Raw genomic sequence first — 16,098 nt, 5'->3', positions numbered from 1 at the left:
CGAGCCCGACAAAGTGCCCACGGGCCAGGAGGGCCCGACTACGTGCCTACAGGCCGGAAGGGCCTGACTGTGCCCACGGGCCTAATGCCCGAACACCCGGTGGTCTAGGGAGGAGCGGGTACAGGGGCACCTGAGAAGGGCCTACCTGACCCGCTGGGAGAGGCACCAGGGGGGAGCTTCGTCAGCTCTCTTACTTTCCACCCCTGGTGACCTCTCCGACGCTCTTTTTCAATCTTCGGCCGCTGGCCCGTCCTGGCCAGCGGCGCCGCCGTCGCCTCGACGCGTCCAGCCGCCGCTGGGCATCTTCTTTCCGGAGCCTGGAGTCTACTGGCCTATTCCGCGGCCACCAGAGCTCCTTCCGCAACGTCTTCCTCCTCCTGGCGCCACTCCGATCTTCGGCGCTCTTCGGCGTGGCTTCTTCTGTCTTCGGCTCCCGCTTGGCGTCTGACGTCAGATGCCGAGGGCGGGGCCTGTGACGCGGCGAGCGCCGATTGGCTTACCGCGCCCACTTCTGATTGGCCGGCGCCCCGCGAGCCGCGATTGGCTCGCGGACGGCGCCGGATTTGAAAAGCCGCGGGCGGCGCTTCTGATTGACGGCCAGAACGGCGCCAAGTTTAAAGCGCCGCTACCGCGCCGCTACCCGCCGCCGCCGACAGCCTGGTGCAGGGAAACATCCGATCTCTGCACCAGACACCCGCCGCCGCCGCGCACCCAGCGCTGGGGACAGACAAGCTGCCCCAGCGCTGTCCACCCTCGCGCTCTGCAGGGGACACAGATTTCCTGCACACTGTTGTGGTGATGTGCCCTGGGACACAGGGCACATCTCCACATTTCCCCCCCCCCCCTTTTTCCTTTGTAGTCCCTACAAAGGTCTCCACGACGTCCATTGTCCGAGGGTCAGGGAATTCCGAGGTCCCTCCGGGGAGGTTGTGTTCGAGGGCCCAGCCCGGACAGACCGTGACCCCACATCCCTCCTCCACCGGTTCCGGATTCCTCCTCTTCGCTCCTCCTGACCTCCATTGGTGGATCCTCTGGGGGAGTGACACCTCCTCACGGTCGCTCGACGTGGCCCACCAAGGGGAATCTTCCTCCACGGGGACAACAGTCACCCACTCTTGACCTCCGATATCGTCTGTCTGTGGCTTCGTCCCTGTCTTCAGGGTGTGGTACCGACCACCACCCAACAGCGGAAACCTCCGGGGCATCCGTTTCCTCCAGGGCAACAACCACCATCTGTCGCATCTCCTTGTGGGGCATCTCCAAAGGTCCCATATCTTCCTCTGGAACGGGTCCTCCCACGGCATCACGATCCTCTCCCCGTACGTCCGTCCATTTCGGCACTTCCGGCAGGTATTCTTGCTCCAGGACTACCTCCTCCTCTTCACGGAGGGCAATCAACTGGGAGCACGACTCCACCCGATCCTGCCAGTCACTCTCTTCGGCGCTTCCGATGCAAGAGTCGTCCTCCATCTGTTCTTGGAGGGATTCGTCGGCGGACAGCTCACCGTAGTCCGAGTCCTCCTCCGATATCTGGACTAGGGGATTATTTTCCTCCTCAGCGTACTTAGTCCCTTCCGCTGGCACCTCTACCTCTAATTCCTCAGCGTACTTCTCTTCTTCCGCTGGCACCTCTAATTCCTCAGTGTACTTCTCTTCTTCCGCTGGCATCTTTATTTCCTCAGCGTACATCTTCGCTTCCGCTGGCATCTCGACTTCCTCAGCGTACTCCTTCGCTTCCGCTGGCATCTCGACTTCCTCAGCGTACTCCTTCGCTTCCGCTGGCATCTCCTGGTACCCAGTACACACCTGTTCCACACGTCCTGGTCGTGGACAGTTCCAACGCGGGGAGATTCCAGACGTCCCCGTCACTGGGTCTTCACGCTTTTCCTCGCAGCGTGGTCTCTTCACCTCCCAGTCGTCCACCTCCGCCTTCTGCGGGAAAGGATTCTTCCTTACTGGGGTTGTTTTCTTGGGACAGAGCTGGGCACGTCCATCCGCAATCATCCGGTCTTCATTCCATGGACAATCGGGAAGCTCATGTCCCCTAGCCTCGCAGAGCGCACACACAGGCTCTACAGCCACCCGGTTCCGAAGTTGCTGACGAGACTCCGTCAGCTGCTTCACTGTGGCCTTGTAGTCCGTCCTGTCTTCAGTCCATGGACACTCCGGGAGTCTATGTCGGGGATCTCCACAGCTTTCACACTGGAAATCAACCTCGTCTTGGCTCCACTCTTCATCCCAGGGACAACAGTTATGCTCATGCCCGTAGTTTCCGCAGAGCAAACACCAGGACTCTTTCTCCGCTTGGCCCTTCCGACGTCTTCGGTCCGCTTCCTGGACCACCTTCGTTGGGGATGTCTCTCGCCAAGTACATTCATCGGCAAAGTGTCCCGTTTGCCGACATTTCTTGCAGGGCGTCACGGCGGCTTTCTTGCGCCCCTTCTCCCGGTGCTCTTCCTTTCCACGCTGGACCGACCGCTGCACCATCTTCAGGAGGTCTGCCCCATACACCGTCACCCAGTCGCTCTGGTCTGCACACATCCGGGAGTGGGTCTGTTCCGGAGCCGTCCGCACGGAGGTCTTCTTGGGGACGTCCCACATTGTGTCCGCGGTCCTTGATCCTCGATCCTGCTGACTACGCCAAAATGTAAGAGGAGGGGGTGGTGGGTGTTGTGGTGCCTGCTGCCGTGCAGGTGTAGTTTCGGTACTCACCAGGCACCACTCTCTCTCACCTTCAGGTACCGGGACCTTCAACGGACCTGGCAATCTTTAGTCGGATCCAGACACGGCGATTCCCTCTCGGAGCTGACAGACAACGAGCTGAGGAGAAAATAGTCTACCTTAAGGGGGGTATCAACCCTTCTTCCACCGGAAAAGGGGATACCCCAGGGGTGACGGCGACCTTCACCGGTTGGGTGAAAGGTCATCACTGGCTGTTAGGGTCTCCTGCTCTGTGCTGCCACGTCGTCATGGCAACCGGGAGACAAGTGCTAGCGGAGTAACCTGAGCGTAGCTGATACTCCGGTTCGGGTCTTTTGCTGTGCAGTGGTTACAGGCTCTGTGCACGGCAGGGGATCCGGTGCTGGTTTTTGTGCTCACAGTCTGTGAGGTCTGAGTGGGGCGTGGACAGCACCTGCTATATAAACCCTCTTCTCAGGTTAGGCAGATGCTGCTGAATCTTTGTTGGTTAGTCAGTTCCTGAAAGCTAGCTAGTACTGTGTAAACTTTGTATTTGTTTGTTGCTTACTGCAAATAGGCCTTGGGATTTGGTATTACACTCTGCCAATCCAGACCTAGCAGTAAGACTGGAGTCAGTCATTTAACCTGCTGGGGTTCTTTTGCTACTCTGTGAACCTAGCAAGTTTGCGGCTGTATTCTCAGACTTGCCTGCCAAAATCCTTTCTCACTGTGCAAGGTGTTCAGGTGTCAGTTTAGTGGCAGTAAGCTGAACCAGTGCACTGCAAGTGAGGACTAGGATTGTGGAGACTCTCCTTGTGTCTATTATTCCATCTCTGACCAAGGAGTTTACTGCCACACCCGTTGGTAACCCTTTAGGGTTTTGCTGTTGCCCTTAGCAACAGCATTTCGGGTTCTCTACGTATTAAATCACTACATCTCGCTTCTTTCCATCTGAGCATTCCTAATACTAGGGAGACACCCAGTTTCTTAGCCTTTGGGCTTCTTTGTTCACTTTGTGTTTATTTTGTTACCCTATCACCTTCTGTGTATATAATGTCATATTCCCCAGTCTGTCTGTGAGTTCATTTGTTTTGCATCCCTCACCGTTCAGACACCAGTACATTCCTGCTGGCACTGGTGTGCATAACACTGGCACTGCAGATTGTCTTGCCACACCCAAGTATATCTGGCACTGCAGATTGGGGTAAAATTGTCTGGCCTGCATAACACTGGCACAAAGCCTCAGCCACCCAGAAGTCACACACTCGCACTCTCACTTGTAGTGTAATGAAGGGGTTCTCATATCTGTGAGCAAACCCCTATTCCGGCGCTCGGGGACAGACAAGGGACAAACGTACACAGAGGCTACTCACCGTCCGTTCTGCACTGCGAACGTCTTCTTCTCTTACAGGTCCCTTTAAGTACCTGAATCAGAACACCAGGTAGTGGGGGCCGCACAGCTCACCCACCTCCCGTACTTTGTCTTTCCAGGGGCCCAGGCCGAGCGGGCCTGCCTAAACACCTTGGGGTGGACTGGGCCTAGTGCCCAGTGCCACCTTTATCCACCTTTGGGGAGGGAACCTCTTATTTACTGGGCCTAACGCCCCCTAACTGCCCACAGGCCCGAGGCCTGACTTTATCCCTCGGGCCTAGCGCCCGCCTAACTTGTCGCCCGTTGGGTGACCTGGGCCTGGTGCCCAGGGTCACCTTATGTTCCTAGTGGCCGCCAACTGGACTAGGGCCTAATGCCCTCTACTGTCCCCCAGGCCTATTGCCTGTGTTTGTCCCTCGGGCCTAATGCCTAATGCCCACCTATCTTGCGCCATGGGCCGGGGGGGGGGGCGACTAAATGTGCCCACGGGCCTAATGCCCAAACACCTGGTGGTCTAGGGAGGAGCGGGTACAGGGGCACCTGAGAAGGGCCTACCTGACCCGCTGGGAGAGGCACCAGGGGGGGGCTTCGTCAGCTCTCTTACTTTCCACCCCTGGTGACCTCTCCGGCGCTCTTTTTCAATCTTCGGCCGCTGGCCCGTCCTGGCCAGCGGCACCGCCGTCGCCTCGAAGCGTCCAGCCGCCGCTGGACATCTTCTTTCCGGAGCCTGGAGTCTTCTGGCCTCTTCCGCGGCCACCGGAGCTCCTTCCGCGACATCTTCCTCCTCCTGGCGCCACTCCGATCTTCGCCGCTCTTCGGCGCGGCTTCTTCTGTCTTCGGCTCCCGCCCGGCATCTGACGTCAGACGCCGGGGGCGGGGCCTGTGACGCGGCGAGCGCCGATTGGCTCGCCGCGCCCACTTCTGATTGGCCGGCTCCCCGCGAGCCGCGATTGGCTCGCGGATAGCGCCGGATTTGAAAAGCCGCGGGCGGCGCTTCTGATTGGCGGCCAGAACGGTGCCAAGTTTAAAGCGCCGCTACCGCGCTGCTACCCGCCGACAGCCTGGTGCAGGGAAACATCCGATCCCTGCACCAGACACCCGCCGCCGCCGCACACCCAGCGCTGGGGACAGACAAGCTGCCCCAGCGCTGTCCACCCTCGCGCTCTGCAGGGGACACAGATCCCCTGCACACTGTTGTGGTGATGTGCCCTGGGACACAGGGCACATCTCCACAATTATACTACAGCCTAGTGGGTACTTCATTTAATCTCATTGTGATACAGCTGTATATATTATTATACATAACATCAGAAGATATATACGTTGACTAATGTAAAATAATAAAGATTGACACTTTTTGAGCATATGTATGTATATATATATATATATATATATCTATATCCCCATCAGTCTTTTCTGCTTGCAGGCATAATTGCATCTATTTAGCTCATTTATAGTGTGTGGTGCATAGCCACTCGCTACAGTGATCTGAGATACAACAATTTTGTTTCTTATTTTGGATGTAGGACTCATCCGGTTACTAAGTATGGAAAGGACCACTTCACCACATTTACATCCATAATAGCAGGGACAGTGAATAACTGTTGCAATATCTGTACATTAATATTACAACTTTCAGCAACAGTTTATGAGCCAGTGGCAAGCAATGCATTCATTTCTGTGATATAGTGTTTAAGCTCCGTTTAATATCACTTTAGTTGGCAATCATACTAATCTAGCACTGGTACAGTGCTGTATATATAATATATAAATATTTTCTCTGGTTCATGTACTGGTGACATTATATACGAGAATAACAAAGGCAACCACACATCTGCTTTGTTTTTAAATCTTAATTCACTTTATATTCATTCTTTTCACATTTATCCTTTTTTTCCAATTTTAACACTTCGCTAAACTATAATAAAGGACATACTCAGTCCCAATATAATAACAATACGTATTCTTAATAAAAGTATATTAAACAGACATTTAGGCTTTTATTAGATATTATTTGTAAGGGACTTATACTCATAATAAATATAGTATTTTAACTTAGTTTGGGTTGTGTGCACCCTAGATAAACTGGTTTCTCTTCCCTTTCCCCGCTCTATGGGAATTCGACAATATTTGATAATTATCCCCCTGAATCTGAATACAGATGGAAACCGAAAAATATTTGTGTGTGTAAGCAGTAGAAATTTGTTTATAGGTCCCTAGAATGTGGTTTTATTTGGGATGTAGTCATGTCACCAGCGGCTGGGATCCTGACCGCCTGATATGCCAACAGCCGGAATGCCGACCAACAGGGACTATTCCACCTTGTGGGTGTCCACAACACCCATAGAGTGGGAATAGATCCTGTGGCGAGGGCAGCAAGCCACCGAGCCCGCAACGGGTTTTGTTGCACTTTCCCCCCTGCTGGCATACTGGCGTCTGGGATACCAGCGTAGGTATGCTGACTGCCGGGGTCCCAACTGCCGGTCACCCGACCACAACCCATTTTATTTAACTAGAAGTGGCTCCTTTATGGGTTCGCAGAGGTGTCTGCAAATGTGCGATCACATGCATTTGCACTAATCAGCCAGCCGGCTTCTAGTGACTTCCGGGTACTATGTGCTAAGCCTCAGAGATAAAGTACCAGCTAATCAGCTCCTAACTGCCATGTTACAGACTGTGAGGTAGATGTATTATTTGTCCTTATGGGGATCAGTGCTATCAGTGCACGTTATGTGCTGCTGATACTACTTCTCCCTCATGTATGAATGTGGAGATGTGTGGTAAATGACAGGGGTCTACCCCTGTCTTTATCGGCGCTGCTATCTACAAGATAACATGCCGATATTCTGACAGATGTATGAACTGTCAGCAGATCCGCCATCTGGGAGAGACTGTCAGGATGACACAATAAGTGCTCACCACCGGGGAGGCTTAGGGCCATGGTAGCCTGCTGGGGGGATGTAAGATCAGGCTGCGGACAAGGATGGTTAGGAAAGTTCGGGATTAGGGCTAGTATACTTACCAAGTAGGTGCCGGGATCCTGAGTGTCAGGATGCCGCTGTCAGTATTCTGACTGCCAGCATCCCAAGTGTCGTGATCACAATACCATCCCTTTATTTTGCCTCTGAAAACCCACCAGAAAAACAGTAGAAACAATATTGTTGTGAGTGAGGTTATTCAGATGTGGAAGCAAATTAAAAAAGAACACACAGTAACTCAGCAAAACCATGTTGCACTGCAGGTGGGGCAGATGCAACACGTGCAGAGAGATTTAGGATACGTACACAATATTCAATATTGCATGCGATCCGGCTGATATTGTCCGGTTCATTGCGTTATTGTATAGTGTGTTCGCTTGATACAGGATACGATGCACGCTCCCGCGGGTCGTATCCTGCATCGCATGCCGGGTCTGCATACAGGTCTGACGTGCAATATTGCTTATGAGGGCCATGCTGCCAAATGCAGCATGGCACTGCTCCTCCCCCTGTCGTAGCCGACATTGGCAAGTTTGTATGCACTTGCCTATTTCGGGCCCCATCCCAGATGATGCCGCATTGAGTAAACATCGTTCTGATATGTATGTATACAGTCTTAAGGTGCATACACACTAAGCGAGGTGCTCCATGAGCGACATCGCCTAGTGTGTCCTCCTCCTGGCCTGGGCTGCCCGACGTGGGCATACACAGTGTATGATAATGCTAGTGATATTGCACAGTGACATCATGCTGCGGCCGGCCTGAACATGCAGCGCCTGATGATATTGTCAGATTGAGCTGCATGCACAGCCGACACCGAGGGTCGTTAATGACACTTGCATTGGCCATCGTCAGCAGCATTCACACTGGGCAATATTGTAAATGATATTGCTCAGGAGGATAAAAATGAGCGATATTGTCTACAAAATCACCTAGTGTGTATACACCTTAAGGTTTGGATGGGGTGTGTCCAAACTGAAATCTAAAATGCAGTGTAAAAGAAAGCTGTCTAACATTTGTGGGCTACTTGCAGAAGCAACCAGTATTTATCCTGCACAGAAAAAAATATAAATGTATTTTCACCCCTTGCATTGCAAAATGGTTTATTCCAAATAGAAACGTATGTGCTTTGTCTGCCTTGCTTTTATATCAGAATCAGAACCACTATGTGTATTTGGAGCTATCTGGCCATTCACTACCTAAGGAGATATACTGGCTATAATTATTTTTTCATTATATTGGCAAGACTATTATCAGGCCAATTTACTATATGATTCTACTAAGAATATGTAAATTGTACAATATATTAATGGGCATTATAATTTGTTTATTAAATTACAGGGGCAATCATGTAAATATTATTGTGGGCAATATTAATTTTTCGAATAATGGGGGGATTTTAGGGGGTGATATGGTGCTTTTCTTTATTTTGCAAATTTTTGGCCTTACAAGTTCCGTTATGTACATACTGTACAAGGGTTACTTAACAGTGGATAAAAATAGGCTTCCGTTAGGTGAGCCTCTGGAATTAGTGCAAGCTTATGGAAAATAGAACTGCTCCCTGCATCTCAGAAGAAAACATTTAGCCATTTATTTCTGATCTTAGTGCCCAATGTAAAGATGTTAAATATGAACATACGCCCCAAAAAGACTGTGTGACATCAGTGTTCTGTAGCTCAGCGCAGCGAGATTCTACTGCTATCCAATACAACACCTCACATAAGGGGAGATGTATAAAGCAGTGAAAAGACATGTGCCAGTGGAGAAGTTCCCATGGCAACCAATCAGCTTTGAGGTAACATTTATTAAATGAAAGCTATAAAATTATATATAGCAGCTGATTTGTTGCCATGAGCAACTTCTCCACTGACACTTACTTTCACCGCTTCATACATCTCCACCATAGTCTTCGCTCAGATGGACAATGTAGTGGTGGTAAACATTCTTGTAGACTTTGTAAGCATCAAAACCATGACATTGGTCTTTCTCTGGAATGAATTGTGTTAAGGCAGTGGTTCCCAAACTTTTTTAAATCATGGCGTCTTAGAGTATCAGAATTTTTTTTCATTGCACCCCTAGGCCAATAGGTTCTGATTGAGAAATGTAGAAAACAATATGTAAATTAAGTAAATTGTATTTATATATCATCCTTCGGTTCAATTATGTGGTGAGGGACAAGATTTAATTCTGTTTGTCCATATATTTTAGGATTGCCAGCCACCAGCACTGGTTTTGACTATTACATTGACCATAAATAATTTGAATTGGTCCTGGACCATCAATCCAAGGTATCCCTGCAAGTGTCCAACTGTGTGGAAGGTACTTGACCCAAAAAGACTATGCACAAGTATGTATTCAAAATAGCATATTTAGACGTAACCAACCAATAGGAAAAAATGATTTTCTCTCTTAATTGGGAACTAGGGTTAATACATAAGTTTGGAGGTGCGCCAGAAAGCAATTACAGTATCTACTTTTTAATATATTTTTATCTATTAGTATTGTTATTATTATTATTGGTCTTTCTGTCTTACATAGATACTGGCTGGTAAACACTCTATGTTGAGCCTAGCATAAATAACCTATTTTAACGAAGTATAATAAAAGTTTATTTTTTAATTCTAAAATATTATACATCATTAAAAGAGTGCGTCACAAAGGAAGCCTTCATGGTTAAGATCCTCTAGTGATCTTGCCAAACCTTAAAAAACCCTGCAAGTGTCCCAAGGCACCCCAGGGTGCCATTGCACACAGTTTGAGAACCACTGTGTTAAGGGTAATTTTATTTCCCAGGAAGACTCTGTGTATTAGCAAATACATAATCCTGATAAAAAATTGAGTCTGCTACAACTACAGCAAACCATTTATTAACTGTTATAAGAATCATTTGGTCAGAGAGACATATATTTATTTGCTACTCTAACAATGGCCAAGACCCAGAGATTTGTTTCTTTGGCCTGGACAGAAATCACTTAGAACAGTGGTTCTTCTCATCCTCCACCCTCAAATACCCCCAAAATGCTATGTTTTGAAAATGTCTGCCTGTGGAAACAGGAAGGATAATTGCTGACCCAGCAAAAACATGAACTCACTTGTGCATGATTACAGAAATCCATAAAACATGACCTGTTGGTGGTACTTGAGGTGAGGACTAAACTTGAGAAACCTTGGTGTAAAGAATGGATTTGTGGTTCTTGTCATTCAAATATCTTCTGCATTCATACAGTATGTTTGTAATTTCTCACATTTAAATTCCTGAATTGGATTAACACTTTCACGCTAACAACATACTATATCTGACATGTCACAGTATAGTAGAACATGAATTTTTTAGAAGTTTTATGTGTTTTCTTCAGGTTTTTTTTTTTTTTGCATTCTTCAAACTACAATCATGTCCAATAGAAAATAAAACTAAAAATGCCAATCATTTTATGTAATATTCATATTTTCTGAAATTCTCTAATTTCATAATATGGGGGGAGATGTATTAAACCCTAGAGAGAGATAAAGTGGAGAGAGATAAATTACCAACAAATCAGCTCCTGCCGTATTTCAAATACAGCCTGTAACATGACAGCTAGAAGCTGACTGGTTGGTACTTTATCTCTTTCCACTTCCTCCAAGGTTTAATACATCTATCCCTGCATACATTGGCATTTCTATAATGGGTGCAGTGTGTGCGGTGCACACGGGCCCCTGAGTCCCGGGGGGGGGGGGGGGCACACCACACACACTGCACCCATTTCTCCTATACTTACCTTTCCGGAGTCCATTGCTGACTGTGTGTGGGCCACCTCCTCTCCCGTAGCCGTCGCGCTGCTGCTAGCGCACTGACCACTAGAGACTCTGGCACAGAGTCTAGCACTGTGCCAGAGTCTACAGCGCTCAGAGCGCTAGCAGCGGCGTGATGGCTACGGGAGAGGAGGGGGCCCACACATGGAGTCTGCACACGGGTCCCCTCCTCTCTAGAGACGCCCCTGCCTGTATATGAAAACCTAGTGGATCATATCTATGTAAAAGCTTCAATGCTAATGGTATCTGGTCTCCATGTCGACAGTGTCTAAGTCGACCACTATTGGTCAACAGTAACTAGATCGACAGGGTTTCTAGGTCAACAGGGTCTCTAGGTCGACATGTTCTAAGTCGACAAGTCAAAAGGTCGACATGAGTTTTTCACATTTTTTCTCTTTTTGAACTTTTTCATACTTGACGATCCACATGGACTATGATTGGGAACGGTAACCTGTGCCGAGCGCAGTGGTAATGGAGCGAGGCACCTTGCCCGAAGCATGGCGGGCGAAGCGAGCCATGTGAGGGGACAGGTGCACTAATTGGGGTTCCCGGTCACTGTATGAAGAAAACGACACCAAAAAAACATAAAAAAACTCACGATGTCCTTTTGACCTGTCGACCTACACCATGTCGACCTAGAGACCCTGTCGACAGAGAGACCCTGTCGACCTAGTTACTGTTGACCAATACTGGTTGACGTAGACACTGTCAACCTAGTTACTGTCGACCCTCAATACCACACCCAATGCTAATATGCAGTGCAATGTAAATGGTAGCAGATGACTTCATTAATTCCTACTATAATAATATCTGACTTAGCTTAAATATTAAAATAGAATATAGAGCTGAATTATCATTAGGAAACTTTAGCCATCTGGGCACTTTTAGTCACACATAAATCTTTAAAACAACAGCTAACAGCAAAAAGGTGTAACTAACTTACCTTGTTCATATCAAAGGTGCCAAATACTTGCTCAATGTATCGGTTTGCCTCTAGATTCATTCCTTGCAGGCCAAGTAATCCTTTAAACTCATGCAGGCTGAGCTGTCCAGATGGACACTCTCTCATGAATTTTCCGTACCAATGATGTATCTCCAGAGCATTAATATCATCTGCAGTTGAGCTACTTGAACCCATATTGTTTATTTGAGGATGTTGTTTTGATTTCCATTGAGAGAGCACCACAGATTCATCCACTTGTCCCAAGGTTTCCCAAAACACTGCTCATATTGCAGTAAAGAGCTTTTTTAAACCCCTTAAAGCTTGTTACAGGGAAAGACTACAAGTGTAAAAATAGAAGCCTGGTCAGATTAAGCGCATTGTCAAATGGTTGTCTTTGGAAGAGGATCAACGTTTCTAGTAATGCTTATTTTTGGAAATGAAAAAGAAATACACTCATACTAATGTATCTTTTGGGACTTGTTAATGCTAAACTATATACAGTACCTGGCATTGCATCCTAAACAGTGTAACTGGTGTAACTATTTTAAACAGCATGTATAGCTCCCTATTAGACTACATGGATGCATTGACTGGTATGCAAGCTGTATAGTAATGGGAATAATACACTTTTACTGTTCTATAATGATTCAATATATTATTATTATTATTATTATTATTATTATTATTACTCATCACACATTTATTTGTATGTTTGTCTATATTTCTCATCTGAGCAGTACGTTATTTTGATAGAAATTAATAAAATGTAGTTATAAAATTAGTAAATTTAGCTCAATAATGTGCCTCAATGAAACTTTTTCTCTGTATGTTTGTAACTGTTCTATAGTGTATGCAAAGTGTATTCTACAGGTGATTGTTTACATTTTGTAGTCCAGCACCCTGCCATGCTGTCAGGGGGTTGGTTCTGATTTTGATGTGTGATTGCCTCTACTCTTGATGATGCATCCAGATGGGTGTGTCTTGGTGGCATGTTTGCACCTACCGCACCACTGCAGCAAGGAGCACATGGGGGGACATATCTGGGTATTTAAGGTGATGTTTTAATTATCATTGTCCTTTTAGGAAGCTGGATTACACTGGAACACTGTAATCTCTGCTGGAGCTTTAATGTGGAGTCCTAGGAGTGGCTCCAAATGCCCGGTCTATACACGCACACAACTAATATGGACTTGACATATACTGTGTCACTCCAACCCTTCCAATATACTAATCCTTTGTCAGCACTTCTCTTCTGGTCTGTCCTGCCTCTGTCACTGTGGTGGTATGACTTGTTCAGAGAAAGCACAAGTCATTGTTGACTATTATGTATATATACACTATATGGACAAAATAATTTGGGCGTCTGACCATTACACCAACAGGGACAGTCATGACATTGTATTCAAATACATATACTTTAATATGGAGTTGGTCCCCCTTTTGCAGCTATAACAGCTTCCACTCTTCTTGGAAGGCTTTCCACAAGATTTTGGAGTGTTTCTGTGGGAATTTGTGCCATTCATTCTGTAGAGCATTTATGTGGTGAGTCACTGATGTTCGATGAGTAGGTCTGGCTCACAATCTTCGTTCCAGTTCATCCCAAAAATGCTCGATGGGGTTGAGTTCAGGGCTTTGTTCGGGCCAGTCAAGTTCTTCCACACTGAACTCATCAAACCATGTCTTTCTAGTCCTTGCTTTGTGCACTGAGGGGACAGTCATGTTGGAATAGAAAAGGGCCTTCCTCAAACTGTTGCAACAAAGTTGGAAGCATAGGATTGTCCAAAATGTCTTGGTATGCTGAAGCATTAAGATTGTCCTTCACTGGAGATAAGCCCAAACCCTGAAAATCAGCCCCATACCATTATCCCTCCACTAAACTTCACAGTTGGCATAATCCAGTCAGGCAGGTAATGTTCTTCCAGCATCCGCCATACCCAGACTCGCCCATCTGACTGTCAAACAGAGAAGCGTGATTTGTCACTCCACAATATAAAATAACATAATTGCACTGCTCCCTACTCCAGTGTGGTTGTGGTTTACACCACTCCATCTGTTGCTTGGCATTGGACTTGGTGATGTGATGCTTGCATGCAGCGGTACAGTTCATTAAGCTCCCGCCGCACAGTGTTTGTGCTTAAATTTATGTTTTTCTGCTTACATTAATGCCAGTGGAAGTTCACAACTCTTCAGTAGTGGAATCAGCAGAGCGTTGTCAACTTTTATGTACCATGAGCATTAGCAGTCATTGACCCCGCTCTGTGATTTTATATGGTCTTTTGCTTCATGGCTGAGTTGCTGTTGTTGCTAAATGCTTCCATTTTGTAACAATATCACTTACAGCTGACCAAGGAATTAACAGCAGAAATTATATTTCGTGAACCCCCTTATTGCAAAAGTGACATCCTATCACAGTACTATGCTTGAAGTCACTGAGCTCTTCAGAACGACCCATTTTGTATCACAAATGTTTGGAAATGGAGAATGCAAGGATAGGTGCTTGATTTTATACACCTGTGGCAACGGGTCTGATTTAAACATCTGAATTCAATAATTATCAGGTGTGGCCAAATACTTTTGCCCATATAGCGTATATTAGATAGATATATGGATATATGCAGTACTGTGCAAAGGTTTTAGGCAGGTGTGGAATGCTGCAAAGTAAGTGCTTTCAAAAATAGAATTGTTAATAGTTTATTTTTATCAATTAACAAAATGCAAAGTGAATGAACAGAAGAGAAATTTAATTCAAATCAATATTTGGTGTCACCACATTTTGCCTTCAAAACAGCATCAATTCTTCTAGATACACTTGCACAGTTTTTGAAGTTTTCGGCAGGGAAGTAATTTCAAACATCTTGGAGAACTAACCATAGATCTTCTGTGGATGTAGGCTAGCTCATATCCGTCTGTCTCTTCATGTAATCCCAGACACGATGATGTTAGGTTCAGGGCTTTGTGGGGGTCACATCATTACTTCCAGGACTCCATGTCCTTCTTTATGCTGAAGATAGTGACATTGATTGTATGTTTGGGATTGTGGTCCTACTGCAGAATACATTTGGATCCAGTCAGATGCCTCCATGATGGTACTGCATGATGGATAAGAACCTGCCTGTATTTCTCAGCATTGAGGACACCATTAAGCCTGACCAAAACCCCAATTCCATTTGCTGAAATGCAGCCCCAAACTTGAAAAGAACCTCTACCATGCTTCACTGTTGCCTGCAGATACTCATTATGGTACCGCTCTACAGTTTTTTGGTGAACAAACTGCCTTTTGTTAAAGCCAAATATTTCATATTTTGACTCATCAGTAATTCAGTACAGAGCACCTGCTGCCATTTTTCTGCACCTCTTTTCCTATCTTTTCATGCATAGTTGAGTCGCTTGACCATGTTTCCATGTTGAAGGCATGGCTTTTTGGCCGCAATTCTTCCATGGAGACCACTTCTGGACAGATTTCTTTAAACAACAGATGGGTGTACCTGTCTCCCACTGGTTTCTGCCAGTTCTAAGCTGATGGCATCGCTGGACATCTCATTTCAAAAGGAAGTAAGCATTATGTGTTTTTCATATGATGCACTAAGTTTCCTTGGCCAGCCACTGCATCTACTGTATTCATAGTTGCCCATTCCTTTGTGCTTCAATGCTAAGAAATACAGGCAGGTACTTATCTATCATGCAGTACCATCAGGGAGGCATCACCTTGGGTCCAGATTTATTCTGCAGTAGGACAACAACCCCAAACATACATCCAATATCATTAAGAACTATCTTCAGCATAAATAAGAACAAGGAGTCCAGGAAGTGATGATATGGCCCCCACAGAGCCCAGAACTCAACATCATCGAGTCTGTCTGGGATTACATGAGACAGAAGGATTTGACCAAGCATACATCCACAGAAGATCTATGGGTAGTTCTCCAAGATATTTGGAACAACCCCCATGCCACATTCATTCAAATACTGTGTAAGTGTACCTAGAAGAGTTGATGTTGTGTTGAAAGCAAAGGGTGGTGACACCAAATATTGATTTGATTTAGACTTCTCTTCTGTTCATTCACTTGGCATCTAGTTAATTGATAAAAATAAACTATTAACAAACACTATTTTTTAAAGCATTCTTACTTTGCAGCATTTCTCCACACCTGCTTAAAACGTTTGCACAGTACTGCATGTATATATATATATATATATATATATATATAGAGATATACACATGTATATAAATATATATTACAAGCTGAAGTACCCAACGACAGGCTCTGACTGAGACATCCAAATTCATCCAGTGGAAGGCCCCGAACAGGCTCCCTGGGTCACAGTTCTGCCTT

General features: G+C 46.4%; 1 protein-coding gene across 1 annotated transcript in view; it reads right to left on the bottom strand.

Annotated features, from left to right (window-relative positions):
• Window positions 1–11,959, bottom strand: part of GUCA1C (guanylate cyclase activator 1C) — a 147,090-nt gene extending 135,131 nt beyond the window's left edge. The window contains exon 1 of the mRNA XM_063954792.1: window positions 11,765–11,959. Coding sequence (XP_063810862.1) covers window positions 11,765–11,959 — 195 coding nt within the window. The remainder of the gene's footprint in view (window positions 1–11,764) is intronic.
• Between the last annotated feature and the right edge of the window lie 4,139 nt (window positions 11,960–16,098).

This window comes from Pseudophryne corroboree, chromosome 2 (assembly GCF_028390025.1).
Source record: "Pseudophryne corroboree isolate aPseCor3 chromosome 2, aPseCor3.hap2, whole genome shotgun sequence".
Taxonomy (NCBI): Eukaryota; Metazoa; Chordata; class Amphibia; order Anura; family Myobatrachidae; genus Pseudophryne; species Pseudophryne corroboree.
Note: the sequence above shows the minus strand (reverse complement) of the source record. Positions and strands in the feature narration are given on the sequence as shown.